Genomic DNA, 21,110 nt, shown 5'->3' on the forward strand with positions numbered 1-21,110 from the left:
AATGTGAAAGAGTTATCATAAAAGATGTCTAGATATACCCTGGAATTCCTTAAGCTTTGTCTCAAGGCTGAAAAGAGATGAATTATAATGAGGAAGGCTTTAGGACTTTAATTTGGAACAGGTTTTCTTTCCCACAGAGACGAACAGCACTGCATTAAAAATGGACAGTTAAATAAAAATGACATTCTTGCAAACCACCAGTCTTTCCTGTACCTTTCTATGTACTGCAATCAACCAGCAGCAAATTTTTAATTTCATTCTCTAAACTAGAAAAAAAACAACTTACAGAAGTAAATAGCAAAAGACTAATTAAATTGTTCTCTAAGGTGAAGAAGTCACCCTTCTGAGGAAGATGCAATCTGGTTCAATGCAATGGTGAGTGCTGCTTAGCATGAGTAATGTGCACCCCTGCTTTCACTAATAAACAGGAGCAGCCTGGGGAAGGTGCATCTTGCCTCTCAGTGGCACATATGCCTGGCTTGGCCCACCTTACCTTGTGCTTCTCTAAACCTGAGATTCTCCTTTCCCCAAGAGAAAAATTCTGGGAGCCAGCACCAAAAGGCAGTTATTTAGTAAATAAATGGTGCTATGCCAGATCCATCACGGCCACAACTGTGTAATTTCAAGGAAAACACCAACGCTGGAAGCAGCATGAGTATGAAGTGTCTTTGCTTCTAATCTGTTATGTAAAGAAGTTTATCCATAACATGACAAGCACTTAACAACAGGGCACAATCAGAAAGCCTGTCTGACAAACATTATCTTTATACATTGATTAATGCTGAGCAGAACCCAGCGTAACTGGACCGTAGATGATTTAGATACCAGAGATACTATCTAACTGTCCAACTACAAGAGTCCTCTTGTATTACTCATGTTACTTTCAGCAGCTTGCTTGCTACAACCGCAAACCAGAGCTGATAACTACTGTTAGCTGAGCTAAGTTATGCAATTCAAACTAGCACCCAACTCAGCAGGAGTTAATTCACTCTTCTTCTCATACTATGTTTCAATGGTTGGCTGCTTCCAGGATCTCAACTAGCTATTAAACACTTAAGTACTCAAGAATGCACTAAAACCCAGTGCTAAAATAAAAAAATGAATGGTAAAACATTTCTTAGATCCTGACTGAATAGGTAAATCTTTAAAAAAAATCTTGTGTAGGCATAGTTTTAAGCATGCTTTCCCCATTTCTTTATAATAAATGGGTAAGTTGCAAGGAATGAACAGCAGTTCTTTATGACTTTTTTCCTACGTGCTTCAAAGATGCAAAACATGATACTTTTGAAAGTCAATCTGGAAAAAAAAAATTAAGGACTTCCATTTCGTAGAGTTGGAGTTTGCCATTTTTCTTCATCTGCACTACATTTGACTCATTAAAAAAATAACATTTATTGAGAAAGAAACTAATTAGGATCACTGAACTAAATTTAAAGAACCCAGAACCAAATCAGACGTCATTATCATCAACTAACGTCAGTCATAAAATTCATCTGTTGAAGCTTTGGACATCTATTAATAAAGTTTCACAAATTCATTTGGAGATGCATTTGAGCAAAGTAAGGAATTGAAATTAACAGCAAATGAAAATACTCAGAAAGGAAACTGGGTAACCCCGTACCCTAAAGCCAAAGTTCATACTTGAGGCCTCTTCAGTACTGATGGGTGTGCCTGCCTCCCACTGTTGGCTAATTAGCAGCACAATGATACTGCCCATCTCTGGAGGAAGAACTATCCTAATTAGTTGCGTATTGCTAGACCAGGATTAAAAGAGCTAGTCTAGCAAACATTGAATCTTTAATACAAAATGCACATGATACCTGGTGCAGCGACTGTTCTGCAGTGTTGCGCAGCCCTTTAATTCTAAGTGCCTGTAGTATATGCATCACAGAAATCTGCAAGAGCCTCATCCTCAACAGGTGAAGTAGCCTAATGCATTGAAGTGATGGGAAAATGAGGACAGCAAAGCATCTCTTAGCAAGTAACAGCAATAAGTGCCTTCTGGTCATTGCACTTCTTCCCTATGAAGATCTGCCATACACAGCAGGAGTTACACACGGTCTTGGGGGTCCACAGATGACAGAAAAAAGAATACTGACATTCGGTACCCAGCTTTAAAGCAAAACAAACAAAAAAAGCCAACACCCTCTAGCTTTAAAGTGATGGGATAGGTGTCTGCAGGCTTGAAATCTCTATGTTATTTCCAAAGATACTGGTTGCTGTCCCAGAGGTTTTCTCCTCCATTAGTTCTGCCAGTTGTCACTCTGGAGAAACAGCTGGTGAAAAGGCCTTAATTTACTCTTGGCTTCTCCAGACTAAACCAAGGTTTGATTTGGTCTGACCAAGGTCAAAACTGATCCCCTACTCTGCAGCTCAACAAATTTTACCTGTGAAGGAGAAGCAACTAATCATCTAGGTAGAACATGCCCTGCCACTTCAAGCCTATGGCTTTCATTTTCAAGGCAGCAGAGCACGCATGCTGGCTGGAGAAATCCAGGGCCTTACTAACTTTCTTTGTATTCAGCTGGATTACAGAGTTGTTACACAACATATACTACAAACCTTTTCAATGACAGACTGTATACTTAGACCCCGTCATTCCCAAAACAAGGACTTTTCTTTTATAAGCTGAGGTGCTACCTGAAGTGTGCAGGAAGGTAACACTTGACTGGACATACTGCATATCTCCTGTTCCTCCACATTCTGCTACAATCTGCTGCCCTTCTACATTCCTTCAGAAGTGTCATTTTACAGGACATTGAAATGCCTCTTCCCCCCTCCCTAACTGCTACCACCTCCTCTGACCTTTCCTTGTCAACTGTTTTGCTCATTCAAAAGAGAATAACGATTTCCACGTCGGCCAGTAACACAGTAAGGAAGTTGCTTTAGGACTTAGGCCAGCTGGAAGTAATTATTTACACAAATCCTCTACTTGAAAATCTACCAATACTCAAATGACACATTTTAAATGTAAAAATCAGCATCTTATAGCTGTAGAGAAGCTACTGCACTTTGTGCAATGTAGTCTGCCAGCATTAGGTGCTTGGTGCTGAATCTGCAAAAATTAGAAACATTTGAGTATATAAAAAACTGTATTGTGTAGTTACTGCATATTTCAAGGGGCACAGAGAGTCACTCTAATCAACCACTAACTTCTGTTAAAGTTCTTTCCTCTTGTCAATGCTATCTTGATATTCGGTATTCTATTGTTAGAAAGAAAGAAATCACAGGTAAATCTGAAGATAAGTAAAATTTACAATGTACTTGGACTTCTTGCTGCAAATCAGCTTTGAAGAAATGATCTCAACAGTCAAGCAGCAATGGCTCTGTAATTTTATAAACTGTCTCTGATTTTGCCCCCCCCCCCCGGCAGACTTCATATAGCAATACACGCTTTTTAACAACTTACAGTGAACATCGAAGACAACTGGTTCAGATTGTATTGTTTTCTGACCAGATGGTCCATAATATGTCACAATGCAAGAAAACTTGGCATTTGCATCTTCCTTTGTTGGCATGTACTGAAGAGATGACGTCATGGTGAAGAGTCCAGTTGATTTGTTCACAATCTTTTGCAAATTTATGACCACAACTGAAAAGGAAATACTTTTTCAGCGTCACACAGATGGAATTTGCAACCTTTTTGTTACATTTTGTTGCCTGCTCTGTATTTGTTATCAGGCTGCAAGCAACATGACAAATTACCCAAGACACTGTACAAACAGTTTTCCTCTAGTACTGCCTTATAGTATTGCCATTGACATATACTGGGAACGTTTTATCAACAACATACTCCTAACATACCGTACATTTTAAATCAAATCAAAACAAAAAACTAATTGCAAACTGGTAGTTTTTGAAATACAAATCTCAGCTGAATTTGTAAGACAGAAAGAATGCTTCAAAAATGCTGGCAAAAACAATTTTTAGGATCATATTTATAACTTAATTTTGTAAGCATTCTCTGTTTTATGGAAGGTAAAATATTGTCTGGTCAGCCTGTCAAAATCAAAGTTGAAAGTGAGGCGTGGGGGAAAAACATGTTGTTCTTAAATATCCTGGAAAACAAATACCTGTATAAGGAGATGATGATCTACATGGTCCAAAACACAGTATTGGACAGGTGTGAAACTGAGACAGTTAATACCTTACAAGGAGTTGGAAATTAGATACAGGATTCTACTAGCTACATAGGCTCAAGAACAGCTTTGTAACAGCATTAACGAAGGCCACCCTCCTCCCCATAATGTGGTTTTAAAGGTGGAACTGAGAGAGAGAGATTATATGGCGTAGCTTGGGTGCCCTGAAAAGCCTAGAAGTTTCCTTCCAGTTTCATCTTTCCATGAGTAGTTTTCCTCAAAGAAACAATATATTAGACTAAAGTAGAGCCACTCTTACAAACACAGTTCTTCATACATACACATGTCTGTGGATTCAGGGACATTGGCCAGTATTGAAACATACCTTCTTCCACAGGCTGCAAAACTCTCCCGTTTTTGTACCACGTAACATTGCCCTCAGGATAACTGTCTCTTGCAACGCAATCCCCAAGCTGCAAAACAGGAGGAATTAGTTGCTTTTCTTCCGCATTATGTTCGGGTAAAAATTTCTAGAAAGTTCAAATGCTTAACCCCAACCATTTTTCTTAAATAGGACAAATCCCATCAGTGAGGCTTCGATACAATTTGGAAGAGGGTTTGGTGATGGGTCTAAGATCAGGATGGCCTGTTTGCAGAATCAGGCAGGGTTAATACAGTAGTGGCAAGGGAACTGCTCTGCACTCAGCCTGGCTACAGACCATGATCTCTCACAGGCAGGTGTGCACACACGCACATGCACCCTCCCTGAGCGTCAGTCCATCACCTCTCTCCGCCTTGACTGTAAAGGGACTTCAGGCAGCCTTCAGGCGCACAACTTTGAGGGAGAACACTGCTCTTACCATTTGTAGCTTCTCTGTTTCTAAGAAGTCCGCTTGATGTAAGATTTCTGGTTGAGAGGGTTGTTCTAAAACATAAATAGGATAAAAGTACTAGTGAAGGGAGCACAAACAGCTGTTTGAAAGACAAAAAGTTACTAAAAGATACATGGACTTTGAGACTAAACAGAACAATCTGCCCTGGTATAGTCTTACCTATGCTTTGTCAGAAGAAAAAGTGAGATATTTCTACCTCAATATTAGCGAATGGATTGAAAAAGAAAAACCATCGCCTTAAAATGTGTCATACCTCCCATAATGAATTCCATGCATTCTGACAATGACATATATTTTAGCCAGGCAGACTAGTTCAGCACCTGTGAGGAGAGAACTTGATCTGATCTATCTGATTTATATGATACACATACTGGAGAAGAAACCAGCAGTACAGAAACTTTAGCAACAGAAAAGCAGCTTTACTGTGGATATTACTGTAGCTGAGCTGTCACATTATAAAGGAACAAATTCAACCTAATCATTCTTCTAATGTTTATTTTTCCTAACTGGGACTGTTACATTTAAGAAATTCAGATGACAGAGATAAATGTAATTACTTTAACTGATTCTGAGATAGTTATGACTCTCTTAAAAAAATAACCTTTTTCTTCAGTGCCAGTATGTCTTCTTATTTACTTTTATTATGGTGGATGGACCTCTTAGCTTGCCAAAGTGGAGGATCTATCAGCCTTTCCATCATAAAAGAGTACTTTCTAGAGACTATATAACTTGTCTGTTAAAATAGTTTGGCCTGAAGCCCGGAATGCAAATTTTTATCTCCAAAAGAGACAGTTTTCCCCATAATTTTAAAAGAAGAGGGGAAAAAAAAAAAAACAACCCCAAAAAATCAGTGTTTATACAGTCAAGGAAAGCCTCTACATCCTAGCTATACTGCTTAAATAAGCATACATATTATATACTTTTAGAGACTGAAACATCCTTAACCATGCCAGCTTACAGAACGTTATTCCCAAATCAAGCTCCCTATGAAATAATGTATATATGTTAGTAATCCCAGCCCAAAGTGAACTTCACACTATCTTGCCAAAATCTCTACACACTGATGAAGTCACTAATGTGCAGGTGTACTGTTCCTGCTGTCACAGAGATAGCAAGCCTACTTCACGATAATCCATTTGCTTTGTGTGCACACAAATGCACAGATATTCTTCACTTGGAAGACTACGCCAGGATGGAACCAGAACAGCTCAAAAGGGAAATGAAAGGCAATAAAAGCAGCTATTCATCTGACATTTTCAAACAACTTTGCTTGTGGCAAAAGACCGAAACCCAAACAAAACAGTCAAAGCTGTACACCAAAAACCATCACAATTTCTTCAAAGGACTAACAAAGATTTTTTTTAAAAAAAAGGTGCATGTTTGTTTCTGTTTTGTTAGTTTTACAGGAAAAAGGTTAACCTATTTTCTGTAGGAACCTGTAAAGGACAAAACGTTTTCATGTCAGTTCAAGCAAATTTGGTTTTTCAAGACCATTAATAGGCCTTCTGGTTCAGATTTTTGGGTCCTGTAAACAGCCATAGTTGGCTGCCTATCACAGTCACCAGCTAATCAAACCAGAAACCACAACACTGTCCCCCACCTAGGCTTTGCTTCCTTTCATCTCTCATCTGCCCCAGGACTGGTTTGAAAAGGCATACTCTGCTTTGGAAACCACCCCCCCCCCCGCAACAATGCTCCTACTGAGGGAAGGGGAGGACCTCCTGCTCTGTGACCCCTGTGTGGCTCTCCCTATTTTGAGTGCTCTGGTGACCGAGCAGATGCTCCAGTTGAGAGGCCGCCACCAGCTCTCTCAGAACAGCGTTCAAAAGGAAACGCCTGCTGCCAAATCCCCACAGTCGCAGCATGCGCACCAAGGTAATTCACTATAAAAGAATTATTTGGCATTTACTAGCTCAGCATATGAAGCAAGAAGAAATTTTAAACTTGGCAGCAGCAGAGGCCACTTTGGTGGGTTTGCAACTTCAGCATACTGCTTATCTCTCGGCTTAAGAGCTTGCCAGAGTACTTTGCAACTCTATGTAGGTCCTATAACAAGGGGGGAAGAGAGCTCACTGCCTGCAAAAGACAAGGATCGGTGTAGCAGGACAGCAGATAATGTCCACTGGGCTGCTCTGCTTTCAAAAACTCTGGCCATTTAATTCCAGAAAAAAAGATGTTGACAGGATCCATCTGGAAAGTTGGTAGAGCTTGTTTGAGTAGTCCATTGAGTAAGACTAGCAAGTGGTACCTTTGCAATGAGCCATTTCAGTTCGTTAGTTTCCAGTTAATCAGGTAGCACAGCTGAGGACAGGACAAGCTCCAGTGAAACTTAGAGTCAGTCACAACTTCTGCGATACAGCTGAGCTTCAGGTGCACAAGATTTTGGTTTATGAGGGTTTGCACTGCTGCAGCCTAGAGCTCTGTATCTGCGGTTCAAGGAGTTAGAAACTCCACTGGTTAAATAAATGAAGCTTGCAGGCTACTCTTAACTCTTTCATAATTTGACCGAACAAGCAAGCAAGCAAGAATAAAAAATGAAACCCCCAAAACCAGACTCAAGGAAGCTAAATGCAAAGAAACATTAAGAGAACCCTAAAGTTGTGAACTCAAAATGAAAAACTGCAAAGGTAATTTTTGCTTGCAGTGCTAAGTCAGCCACATTACATACATGGCATCCTCTATTCTTATCTTCCTTAGTAAACAGAAGGTTTCTCCATTAGTATTAATGCATACAATAAAACATACAGGCTGTGCTCCATGGCTGAGTTAGCATAGCGTTAATATTTAGTACAGTACACAGTAATTCAAGCAGTTAGCATTTTGCTTCACCATATACCACTGGCTCATCTACATATTTACTGCTGTGCAATAAGTAAACATGCTAATTCTTTATCATTTCCTTTCAAGCGCTGTGTTTACTATGTATGCTCTGGAGCACGATCCTCCCTGTTGTCATGAATCCAATTGTTCTTGCAGTCAAATTGAAAGTGAAGCGAGGGACAGGAATTACTGTTGACTCCTAATCTAACTTCAGACTCATTTATGCCACTGACAAGCTTCTGCCTAGACACCACGGATGACTCCATGACACCTTGTCCCTGAAAGAAGAGTAAGAGAGCCCTTCCAAAACACGAATTTATGTTTTTCAAGCAGAAGTGTGATCTGAAACTGCCCATCTCTGCAAGCCATGCATTCCCACAACAGAGACTGACTCTGACTCCGTGTAAAGCTGCATCTGAAGAGCAACAAAGGTCAAAAAAAAGGCCATATATAAAAACATGAAGCTGAGGAAGATACCCACTGCAGTCACAGGGCAGCACTTACAAACGCTAACCTTAGCCTCAACAGACCTGTGCCCCTAAAAAGGAGTAAAGGATGCCTCCACAAGCTGAGTCAGGGCGTGAGGAACTACATGTCTGCTCTGAATCAGCACTAGGAAGAGTCCAGGTTTGTCCATGCTCTCGTGCAAGCTCAGAGCAGGCCTGCGCCTCACATCACTGGGGTACACACTGTGGATCAGCCTTGCGATCGGTTTGTAATGGTATCAAACGCTAATCAACTTCACTGTGCTCTAAAACAGAACTGCAGGCTGGTCTTCCTCCTGGTAGTCCAGCAGGGGACAAAATAAGCATTTGGGGCTAGCATCTCATCTTCCAGGCTCTCGCTCACTCACAGTTCATATCGAACTGGTTTAAACCTCTCCACTGATCTAATCCTGCAGACCGCACACAGTTAATGCTTCCCTCCTGCAGAAATATTCTCTCAGAGAACAAATGGAAAATAATCAGTGCTAATTTTACATTTTTCATTTCCAAGGCCAAATGACATCACATAAGTGAGTCATTATCAAAGCCCAAAATTCTCTTTGAGCCAGCACTTATCATGAATAAACTGCAAGTGCAGGCAGTCCTGTTACGTAAATGCCACCAGTAGATTACATTCTTGAAAGCTGCAGAAATTTGCTAGTCTTAGTAATTTACTCAGCCAAACTTACTTTCTTAGCATTAATCTTTCCCTTAAACAAAATTTTCTGTAATTTACAATTCAGATGATGATGAATGTTAACAGTAGTAACAAATAGATTTACTTACTGAAGACTTTGACTATTGTTGGCTCTTCGGAAACATCATCTTCTGTAACTAGCATACATACGAATCTCTTTTCATCACTGATTCTTGCATTCTTGATGGATAATGTATAGTTTTCTGAGAGACTCAACCTGTCTTTGTAGTCTGGTACATCATCATACTGTACACTTTTTTTGGTCGATGATCTGAAGGCAATAAATACTGGAGATCCATTTGGCATTTCCTATAATAAAAGGATAAACACCTCCAGTTTTCATACACTCATTTAGAAGTTCCTGAAGATCTGCAATTAGTACAAACCCATAATTTTAAAAAATCTGAAAACTACATCAGATGGCTTTTTTCCTGATTAATTCTGCTGTACAAACAAGAAGTTCAGTGTAATATGAGAGCTAGTTTAAGACTGCCGTGGTACGCATTCAGAATATCACCAGTAGAAATAATTTCAGTCCTTTGGCTCAATCTCAGCATAGCATAGGGCTTTCTCTGATGAAGGCTGGTGGTTCTGGCAGCACCTGCCTCTGTGTGTATGAAAAAGTATTTGAAATAGAAGCAATCATGAGCTAGGCTCAAAAGCTTCAGTTTCCTTTCTTTTTTCATGATTGTTTTACATATTCATATTGTTTGTCTGGGATATTCAGACTTCATTCCAAATGCAGGATTTAATCAGGCATAACTGCCTATTTTATTCTAAATTAGTTTTTAGCTTTTTTTCCCCTCCTTGTTTTTAAACGATCCAAGAGCTTGTGGCATGGGAATATACAATCAAACATTGTTATTTATGCATCTCAAGTAACCTGCAAAATATCACTTTCTAGACATCCTCCTTATATTACTAAGTACGCAGTTGACACCCTAAGGAGGAATACAAAGTTGACAGCCTTGCATAAACCTACTATGCAAAATATTTTTGTGAGAGTCAAAGTTACAGGCTGAGTTCTGCAGGATTTCACTCCGCCCTGCCCTGAGCAGGGACAGACACTGTCTGCCTTTAAATAAAGCGAGGTCAAAGGTTGACTCCATCTTTACAGTCAGCATTGTGCTGGGGGCCGGAAGAGGTTTTCATTCCCTTTTATCCCTTGCACCTTGCAGCAATGATGCAAGCAGTGTTCCTAGCACAATACTTTCCTTCACTGCAGAGCCCACAAAAGTATGATGATGCTGTGACAAGAGATGAGTGGTGTTGGAGCTGGGCTGGGAGCAGGAGGCAACAGCTAATATGAAGTTTAAATTCCGTTACAGTCTTTCTCCATCTCCCTCTTTTAACTCTTGGATTACTCCAGATGTCTGTCAGACAGGAAAGAAAGCTTTGCCTTGACTCAATACAGGCAAAGTTGGCTGTCAAGAGCAAATGAACTCTTAACTCTGTAAGCCCACTCAGCGCATGAACACATACAGGTAGATATTGAAGGGAGCAACACCTACTCCTGCCACGGGCCAAGTGTCCCAGCGTGCCTGGACTCACACCAGCAACCTAAATTGCTACTCCCAAGGCAACAGAGCAGAACACTGCATTCTTCCTATGAAATAGTAACCCAAGCAAAAAAAAAAAAAACAAACCAAACAAAAACCTAAACCAAACCCTTGCCCTGCTAAAAACAAACGTTAACCCTGCTGGGAGCTGCCCTGGGAGAATGGGTACCACTTTCACTTGGTTGTGTAGGCTGTGTCAACAATTTCGTACAGTAGAATGTGGTGAATGGGGTTAAATCCAGTTGGCAGACAGCCACAAGTGGTGTCCCCCAGGGCTCAGTATTGGGGACGGTCTTGTTTAACATCTATATTGATGATCTGGATGAGGGGATTGAGTGCAGCCTCAGTAAGTTTGCAGATATCACTAAATTGAGCGGGAGTGTCGATCCGCTCGAGAGTAGGAAGGCTCTGCAGAGGGATCTGGACAGGCTGGATCCATGGGCTGAGGCCAATGCTATGAGGTTTAACAAGGCCAAGTGCTGGGTCCTGCACTTGGGTCACAACAACCCCCAGCAGCGCTACAGGCTTGGGGGTGAGTGGCTGGAGAGCTGCTCGGCAGAAAAGGGCCTGGGGGTGCTGGTTGACAGCCGGCTGGACGTGAGTGGGCAGTGTGCCCAGGTGCCCAAGAAGGCCAACAGCATCCTGGCCTGTATCAGAAATGGTGTGGCCAGCAGGAGTAGGGAGGTGATTGTGCCCCTGTACTTGGCACTGGTGAGGCCACACCTCAATGTGGGTGGTTTTGGGCCCCTCACTGCAAGAAAGATATTGAGGTGCTGGAGTGTGTCCAGAGAAGGGCGACGAAGCTGGTGAAGGGTCTGGAGAACAGGTCTTATGAGGAGCAGCTGAGGGAACTGGCGTTGTTTAGTCTGGAGAACAGGAGGCTGAGGGGAGACCTCATTGCCCTCTACAATTATCTGGAAGGAGGTTGTAGTGAGGTGGGTGTTGGTCTCTTCTCCCAAGTAACAAGTGATAGGATGAGAGGAAACGGCCTCAAGTTGCACCAGGGGAAGTTTAGATTGGACGTTAGGAAAAATTTCTTTACTGAAAGAGTGGTCAAACACCAGAACAGGCTGCCCAGGGAGGTGGTGGAGTCACCGTCCCTGGAGGTGTTGAAAAAAACTTGTAGATGTGGCACTTCTGGACATGGTTTAGTGGGCATGGTGGTGTTGGGCTGACAGTTGGACTTGATGATCTTAGAGGTCTTTTCCAACCTTAATGATTCTATGATTCTAATCAGATGGGCTTTTCTGCAGATTAGGTTTCATGTCCCTTTCCATTTAGAAGAAGCTATAACGTCTCCATTTGCTGCTTGGTACTTGTCTGAGATGAGCAATCCAAAAGCACTGGAAAGAGATAATGCACTTTTTCTCAAAATAGCCTTGTATCTTCATACAGATGGACTTCCTCCCAAGAAAAGCCAGCAGACCTAATAGCACATTGCAAATTGTAGGCCTGCATCTTCTGAATGCTTACATGAAACAGTTTCACTGTCCCTTTTAGGGAAACAGACTTCAGAGTTCATTTCCCAAAACATGTTTGTGAAGCACGAACTCTTGACTGGATGAGGGCTTCAAAAACTGCAAACTTCCAGGTCCAAAGGAAGGAGCCGGGGGGGTTATGAAACACCCCCAGTGGCAAACCAGTCTGCTGTAAAATAGGCAGGTGCATGCCATTTAAAAAGAGAGCAAGCGACTACGTAATTTTAAATCCACTGTCAGAGTAATCACCTGTTATTGTTGGTAACATTTTGGTTTGAGCATGAGAGGAGATTTAGATGAACTTTACAGCAGAAGGAAAACTAGTTGTCCCAATGCCAGTCTGAGAAGCAAAAGGGCTTGGTATCCTGGCAGTTTCTTCCACATATGCTTCCAGATTTTATTTGACTTTGATACGCTTATTCCCCTTGTGGCCCTGGATACCACTTGCTTACAAGAGAAGTGCATCCTGTGGTGTTCCTACTGAAGGCTGACCGAGACAACCAGGACAGCATTGGTGTTTTTGCCTCTGTTCTCCATGCGCCAGAAATGGCAGAGTGAAACCACCAGCAACTCTACTAAGGTCACGTCTGCCCTCCTCTTCGCTGTGCGTTAAACACACTGAAGCATGAAACAGTACCGAGTCACTGTCAGATCAACCAGAGTTGGGACAGTGCTTTCCCAGGGATGAAGCATGCCCTGCTTCAGGCAGCCCACTTCAAAAGTATTCAAATGTACAACGATGGCTCTGTCAGGTAAGCGAGGCACCACCGGGTAACATGCTAGATCTCTAATATAGGTTGGCAGAGAACTCCTGAATAATTATTTCTCTTGAACAATGAGATTAATTCTTCAAACCTCTAATCTATGCTTGTCAGAAATTATGCAGATTGGAATCTTGCAGTCTTACAAATACAAGAGTGAATGTCTTTGTATCTGAGACAGAAATCCTATTGATTCAGCCCTGTAATCTTCCACACAAAAAATACACATCTTCTTACACCAGCTCTAATGAACGTAAAGGTAAGCTATACTTACATATTTCCATTTTCCAAACATAAGACCATCTGGTACTTCTAGACGACAAGGCATAGTAATAGTATCTCCATATACTGCATTTACTGTGTACAATCCCAGAGCTAGAGGAGAAACAGAAAGAGGGGAAACAAATTTAAGTGTTTTCTTGAATTCCAATATGCTAGATAATGTTTGCTTCACAGCTATTACAAAAGCAGAGCCACATCCTTTGTAAACAGGTATTTTCCAGCATGTAGGATTTATCTCCTAACCTCTGACAAAACAGGATTCCTGCCACTAAATTCGCTTACTTAAACACTATGACCTTTTCGGACCCAAGTTTTCTGCGGCAGTCAGTGGGAGTCAAGCGGATTTAGAAACAGGATTGCACCTGCTCAATCAGATGAACATGTACACTACAATCAGTATCCACAGCTATTGTCTCAAACTTAAAATCTGAAAAGGAAAATCCCATAACCTTTCTTTTCTTCATCTGAAAAACCAGCCACTTCTGCCTGGAGAGGTTGTGTTGCAATGCAGTATTGTGAGGAGGCCAGCAGACAAGCAATATTCTGACTGCTGCTGCACTACATAAAAACTCAGAAAGGAAAGAGTGTTATTTATGTGCTGGATTCCCTTAAACCTGGGAAACAAACTAGCCTGCACATCTACATTTTGGAAAAATGAAGTGAAATGCTTCTATGAATTATTTAAGAGTAGCTTTTTTTTGAAAACTCAGCATAATGTTATTGTGCTAATGCATACAAATTTACAGAATAAAACTGACCCACTTATTTTCCTTGTCCAAAACATATGAACTAAAGAAAAACAACGGATCCTAAAGTGACAAAATGTTAGAATGCACGAAGTTTAAAGGAAAGATCTTACAATGTGGTGCACTTGCTATAATGCAACTTTGCTTTGCTGCTAATTTCCATAGTTCCCTCTGCTCCTTAAGCTGGAGGGAGTTTTGCCTGTGGTGCTTGCCTGGTGTCACCGAGCAAGCGCACTAGCCGCCTGCTCCCACCCACACATCTGTGGCTTTTGTCAGGGTCTTCTGCCCAGAGACTCAGGATCTCCCCCTTTGCTCTCCCTTCATTTGCAACTGGAGCTATAAAAATCAAAGGCTTGCTGCTAAAGAAACCTTATTTAAGAGAGAGCAGTAGGATGCTGGTGATGCAGCCAGGACTGCAAAAATACCCAGGCTTATAGAGGCATTAATTTTTCCAGAGATTCAGCCCTTCTTGCTAGAACTGGAAAAAGCAAACCTGTTCCCATGCACCCCCAAAAAACCGGAGCCACAGACCCCTCATCTCTTCCAGAGTCCCAAGGCAGCCACTGGGATGACCTGACAATTCTTTTGCTTTCTGCACGTGTGCACTCTATAGGGAGGTTTTCCCAAGGGGTTTTTTTTGTTGTTGTTTTTTTTGTTTGTTTTTTAAAACAAAATCAAGTATTTTCAAAGAGCCAAACACTGACCTCCTTGCCTACAATTTAAATTAGAAAGCACTGTTAGCACCAGCTTGTATTTATCATTTGTATTACAGCGACAATCAAGCTGTGATTTGTACTATGTGGTATAAAGAAATGGTATTCCAAAATCCTGCCTTGGAGAAACTTACAGCCTAGATGGCATTGCACGGCAAGGCAGAGAAGCAAGCAAGCAGGCTGGAACTCAGTGGACTAAAGAAACACAGGAGATAACAGGCACCACTACCCACACGTAGCTTAAACTTTCTTTTCCTTCACAACGCTCCTTTTTATCTAAACAACCGCTAATCCGATTCTGTTATATAATTAGTCACAAACATACTTTAGGTACCTCATTCACACTATGAGGACCGCATGCTCTAATTTGCTGCATGGTTTACTATGATCAGTTGTTTTCTAAAAGACACAATAGCAGTCGGTCCACTAGATGGTGCTGAGCAAGTGCCATCTATAAAAATGAAACAATTTTTTTTAAGAAAATCAGCGAACTTCAATTTTATGGAAATAGGACCAATGTTTTATGAAATTGAACTATAAATGGAAGTAAAATTCAAAGCTGGAACAAATTTTTCCCTTGGCCCTCTCTTGCACTCATCCTCATTCTCATCTCCAGGAAGGGGACAATGCAACTTCAGCTTTGCAAGTTGAATCCCAATTTTCATTTCTCCTAGAGCTAGAAAAAACAGTCCTTTTTTTGTTCCTCTCTCCCATGGGTACAAAATTACAAGAGACTTGCAAATACATATTCAATTAGTAAGCTGGTTAGTACCCGTTCAAATTCCAGTCAAGTGTCACTTAGTAATTTGAAATTCTGTAATGGTATTTTGCATCATGTGGAAAACCAGAAACTGCTCCTCCTGCTAGGAGATATTCCCTGTCATTAGGGGTAAACAAAATGACCCTGTGGGATCTGTAATGTTCTTCTCTCCTAGACACCCGTTTAACCCCTGGAAGTTGCTAAGGTAACAAGTATATGCTAGCAGAGACTTGACAAAGAGCATCACGAGTGTGAATGAAACTGTTTCTGGAAAGGATTTATGTTTACAGCATTCGGAGTAGGTAATTGATGAATGGCCTGATAAAGAGAAAAGACTGGCCTCTGATTTTAGAACTCTTTCGTCTGAAAGGCATTCCTTAAGATGGACAAACCACCACAAAATCATGTCTTGCCATAAATTCTGCCTAAACTAAAATAACTTTTCTGGGTATTTGTTAACACAGAACCAGAAAGACATAGGTTTTACTTTAAACACAGAGAAATGGTCCTTACAAGAATAAAAGAGGTCTGGCTGTAAAACTTTCTCCTCTCACTTCTGTAGAAACAAATCTAGAACATTTAAGGAGTACAAACTAGTTGATTAACTGCAAACTATCACTGCAGGAACTGCATTAAGCTTCACAAAACAACTTTGCAAATCTATACATTTAAGAAATAAGCAGAAAAAAACACCTCAACAAGTTGGGAAATTACTCTCTCTGTTGCTATTAGGTATATTTGTAAAATGGTGGGATGAAGAAGAAACTGACTTAATGATATGACAGTGATTACCATCAACCACTATTTATCTGAAAGCCTTTTACGTAGTTTCCAGGTCATTCTAAGAAAGAATGAAAGCAGGATCTACAAATACACATCAAATTACTCCACGCCCTAACACAACACAGGGCCAATGTCAAGGCCCTCAGATCTCATTAACTGCAGGAGAGTGCAAAGGCAACTGGTAGGGAATAACACTACCAGAGGTCACTGGACATCATGCCCTGCCTTGCTGTGTTTCTGATGCACCTTTCTCCAGCTAATTAAGAGCTCAGCCAGCTCCCCTGCATGATTTTCAGATGTTGCCTTCCAAAACTGAGCCAGCGCTGTTAATAACACTAATCCAGAGGTAGGATCTTGCCCCATGTCTGCCAGGAGAAGCTCTACTTGAACTAGCTATGAATTACACCTATATACCAGGTTAATCCAGCTCACTTTCGTTCCATGTCCTTACATACAGGTTAGAGCAGGCTGAGGTTTAACTCATTTCCCCCTCTGATCGAGTGCTGAAGAAACTCCTCTGAGCCAGATTAAACCTTTCCACGTAGGACATGGGAAGAAAGCAGCAGCATCAGGAGGTATGATAACTCAGAGAAAGATACCAGCAGGACTCTGCTAAATGGAGATGACATTTGCTGTTGATGCTTTTAATTACTGTAAGTACATTCCACATCCTCATGGCAGTGCTAATTGGCCTCTTTCTTTGTCCCCCTCTCTGCCTGTGTTTCATAAGGGAAGAACCAAACAGTACCCACATATTTGGGTGACAAAACAAAAAATCTGACTACTTCAGAGGAGGTGCTGTTGTTATTTTAGTTCCTCACCAAGAGTATATAATGCAGGTCATAATTTAGACTAACTACTATTTTTAAATCAATGGGATCATATAAGAGGAATTGATAGAAGGTGAGTATCTAAAAATCAGGAAGTTGATGTTTGTTCAAGGAAGTAAGCTTTTCAAAAGCTTTAGGAAGTGCGTGGAAAGCAGCCATATTTTCCACCTCTACCTTCCATTTGAAATACTGAATATTTTTTCTTGCCACAAACACATTTTTAAGTGCTTTGTGACCAATGTAAAACAGAACAAGGATTGTTCAAACACCTTTTAGATGTAAGATCCACGGGAGACCATGAACCTGTATCTGAAAACTATGACTAGCAGAGGTACTACCCGAAACACATCTTCACTGGCCTGCTTGGCCGCCTCACAGCACAGCTTACTTCCAGTTACTCAAGCAATGGAAAACTGGGCAGCTGAACCTCCCTCAATACCCAGGAGTCCACTGATTTAAATTATATTTTGCATCTACTAAGATGTCCTATATATTCCTTCTGTATCTGATTTCCTACTGATGATGCTTCTGCCCTGGCAGGTTCAGCAATACCGCTTTCTGTTACGTTTGCTGGACTCAAGGAGCAAGGTCTCATTTCCAGAGAGCAGCAGGACACATCAGCTGCTATGGTTCTTCGCAGCAGTCCTCCTCAGCAAGCAGGGGAGGTCAATTAGCAGCTTCTGGAATGGAAGTGTGCAAACCCAAGAGCTATTGTATCTATTTAGCACCTACTTCAGAAACTGTAGTTAACTACTTTGAAAACTCTAAGTTAGGATTAGCACTCCAAATCTTTACTTGAAGTTTTGTCCCTCCCATTTTATCTCCAGGTAGGTCAGATTAACTTCTACCTCATACATTGAGGGAGGTTAAAAAGCTTTGCCTCATGAAATAAATATTTTATTAAGTTGCTTGCTATCAGCTCTGAAGTGGCAACAGGTGGATTTTTCCTTCTGCCTTCTACTTCCTAAAGGGATTTCATTTATACAGGCATACACATAGGTCCTCTTGAGCATCATCCACTTAGGTACCAGCCTAAATGGTTGGTACCAGCCTAAATTATTTCCTTTAGGAAACATCAGTATTTCGCAAAAACAACTACATATTCTTAAGATCAGGAAGTCACCTTTCAAAATCATAGAATTGTTTAGGCTGGAAAAGACACTTAAGAACATCGAGTCCAACCGTTACCCTAGCACTGCCAAGTCTACCACTAAACCATATTCCTAAGTGCCACATCTACATGTCTTCTAAATACCTCCAGGGATGGTGACTCAGCCAGTTCCTCGGGCAGCCTGTTCCAATGCTCGACAACCCTTTCGGTGAAGAAATTTTTCTAATACCCAATCTAAACCTCCCCTGACACAGCTGGTCCTCACAGGACTTGTGCTCTAGACCCTTTACTAGCTTTGTTGCTCTTCTTTGGACATGCTTTTATTAACAGTAATTTTTTTTTTTTTTTGACAAAGCAGTATATGAATATATACTGGCTATTAGGTACAATGCAAAATGGATTAGAATAAAAACCCTCCAGCTTTGAACGACATAAGACTTGACTTGAGAGACTTGAATGAGACAACACTTGACAGCAGGCACTTACGTTCCAACTGCTGATATCGATAATGCCTTAAAGTGGATTTTAATGCTGAAAAGTATCTTCCATTTAAGTAAAAGCACTATTTAGAGAAAAAATTAAGAAAGCTCAAATCACAGATTGGTTGAGGCTGGAAGGAACATCTGGAGGTCATCTGGTCCAACCTCATGCTCAAGCAGAGCAATCTACAGTCCAGGACCATGTTCAGATAGCTTTTGAATATCTCCGAGGAGGAAGACTCCACAACCTCTCTGGGCAACCTGTGCCACTGCTCAGTCACCCTCACAGGAAAAAAGTGTTTCCTGATGTTCAGAGTTCTGTCTTGAATTTCAGTTTGTGCCCATCGTATCTTGTCTTATTACTGGGCACCACTGAAAGAGCCTGGCTCCATCATCTTTGCACCCTCCACTCAGGTATTTGTACACATTGATGAGATCCTCCCCAAGCCTTTTCTTCTCTGGGCTGAACAGTCCCAGCTCTCTCAGCCTTTCCTCATAGGAAAGATACTCCAGTCCATCATCTTCATGGCATCTCTCCAGTATGTCCATGTCTCCCTTGTACTGAGTAGCCCAGAAATGGGCATACCACTCCAGATGCAGTCTCATCAGCACTGAGTAGATGGGAAGGATCACTTCCCCCAAACTGCTGGCAATACTTTGCCTAATGCAGCCCAGAATACCATTAGCCTTCTTTGCTGCAAGGGCACATTGCTTGCTCATGTTCAACTCGGTGTCCACTGGAATACCAGGACCTTTTCTGCAAAGCTGGTTGGCCACCTTCCATGCTGCATGGAAGTCGAGCTTTTTAGACACAACTCAATTTTTAACTACTTTTTCTCCCTCTTTTTCCCTTGCCTGGCAGACAGTGAGTTCTCCAGGAAGAGATTTTAAAGACATTTACAACACTGATCATGGGAGCAGAGAAGAGAAAATAGAGCAAACATGTCATGGACCTCATGTTTCCCTGCCTGGGCCTGACAAAGTCACCTGAAGAAAAGGTAAGTCCTGTACAGATATAACAGGACTTTGATCATCCATTTTTCCAGCACAACAGCCTGGGAGCCAAATACCACTCAGAATTGAGTCTGTAGATCTCTGCAACAGAGGCCCAAGTGCCATTTTTTTGCACAAGCTCATCCTTGCGATCCAGCTTGCTTTACTGGAAACAAGCCTCTTCACATGAGCTACAACAGGCACTCCTACACACAGCTCACGCAGATATGCCCTTGGTCATTAATCTTCTGACATAGCACAGAAAACACAAGATACACTTCAGGATGTCAAAAGACTGGTTAAAGCAAGCAGAAGAAAAAGGCCTGTGTTATCAAAATTCATGCATATGACAGCACCCATTTCAGTATAATGGTTACAATCATTCCTTGTTTCATACACTGGGCGTCCAAATAGGGAGGCAGGGCAAACACTCCCAAGAAAATTCAAACATTGATTATCTTCATTGTACAAATATGATTAAAGACAAAAGAGTGTGTATTTGTGGATACGTTATCTGATACAGGTTCTATAAACAGTATATTGTTTCTTATCTCTACCCGTTTAAATAGTGAAACAAATCCACACATGGATGACTAGGACTTCAAAAGGACTACTGCAAGAGAATCATCAATATTATCCAAGAGGGAAACTAACTGCAGATAAACATATCCAACAGTATTTAATGTAACATACACTCATAAAACAACCTAACAGAACTTGCTGAAGGGCTTCTTATACTTTATCACAGCATTCCTTCAATGAGTTTTAAACCCTGGATAATATTGGAGCACAGACAATTTTAACACCAAAGAAAAAAAAATCCTTTATCATCTTATAAGCAGTGATGCAATGGACAGCAATTAGCCTTTCGAATGTCACTGCTAACTTGAGCTCTCTGAAGTTGTGAAGTAACTGAATGGGAATGCACATTTGGGGTTCATTTTTGGGGGGCGTTAAGACCCAACTCAAAACACAGTTGCAACACTGGAAGATGTTGAGGTCTCTTGACAAGCTGGTCAAAGAAACACCTACTTAACTCCAAAGACATAAGTAGCCAAACCCACACAAACAGGAGCACTTATGTGCTTAACACTGATTTTGGCAAGTACTCAGGCAGATTACCGAGATGGGGCTTACCACCCAGTAACATCAAGGCATCAGGCATTACACATCAGGAAACCAGCAGGGTATTTAAAGCTAAAGAGATATTGAAGAAAAAAACAGAGCTGGAGCGCAGGCATTAAATGCCAGCAAAATTCATCTGCTGTTACTCTGCACAAAGCATTATGCTTGTTTAAAACACCCAGAGTTTCTCCTTATAAATGAGGAAAAAAATTCTAAAAGAAACACATCAACGCTTTCCAAATCCTCTCTCGTATGTACACTAACAACTCATATGCTCCTACTCCTTTAAAATGCCATATAAATCAAAAGTTTTCCTTATCAGTACAAAGAAACCAGCTATAATTAGAAACTAGCTGAGATAACCTGTCCCATCTGACCAAGGCTGCATGGGCTCTACCACCTTTCCAATAAAGAAATCCTCAGCACCCTCCTCCATCTCTGGTCAAGACGACAGAGGCCAATGCATGCTTCTCACTGGTGTTTAGCTCTACAGTTCAGACAGTCATGTACTGTGTG

The 21,110-nt window shown here is 41.2% G+C and overlaps 1 protein-coding gene across 1 annotated transcript in view; it reads right to left on the reverse strand.

Moving 5' to 3' along the window:
- Positions 1 to 21,110, reverse strand: part of ALCAM (activated leukocyte cell adhesion molecule) — a 120,949-nt gene that overhangs the window by 20,298 nt on the left and 79,541 nt on the right. Inside the window, exons 2-7 of the mRNA XM_086460477.1 lie at positions 18,484 to 18,559; positions 13,047 to 13,147; positions 9,064 to 9,283; positions 4,940 to 5,004; positions 4,465 to 4,552; positions 3,410 to 3,592 (exon numbers count right to left, since the gene is read on the reverse strand). Of these exons, the coding sequence (XP_086316603.1) occupies positions 3,410 to 3,592; positions 4,465 to 4,552; positions 4,940 to 5,004; positions 9,064 to 9,283; positions 13,047 to 13,147; positions 18,484 to 18,559 (733 nt within the window). The remainder of the gene's footprint in view (positions 1 to 3,409; positions 3,593 to 4,464; positions 4,553 to 4,939; positions 5,005 to 9,063; positions 9,284 to 13,046; positions 13,148 to 18,483; positions 18,560 to 21,110) is intronic.

This window comes from Leptosomus discolor, chromosome 1 (assembly GCF_034619465.1).
Source record: "Leptosomus discolor isolate bLepDis1 chromosome 1, bLepDis1.hap2, whole genome shotgun sequence".
Taxonomy (NCBI): domain Eukaryota; kingdom Metazoa; phylum Chordata; class Aves; order Leptosomiformes; family Leptosomidae; genus Leptosomus; species Leptosomus discolor.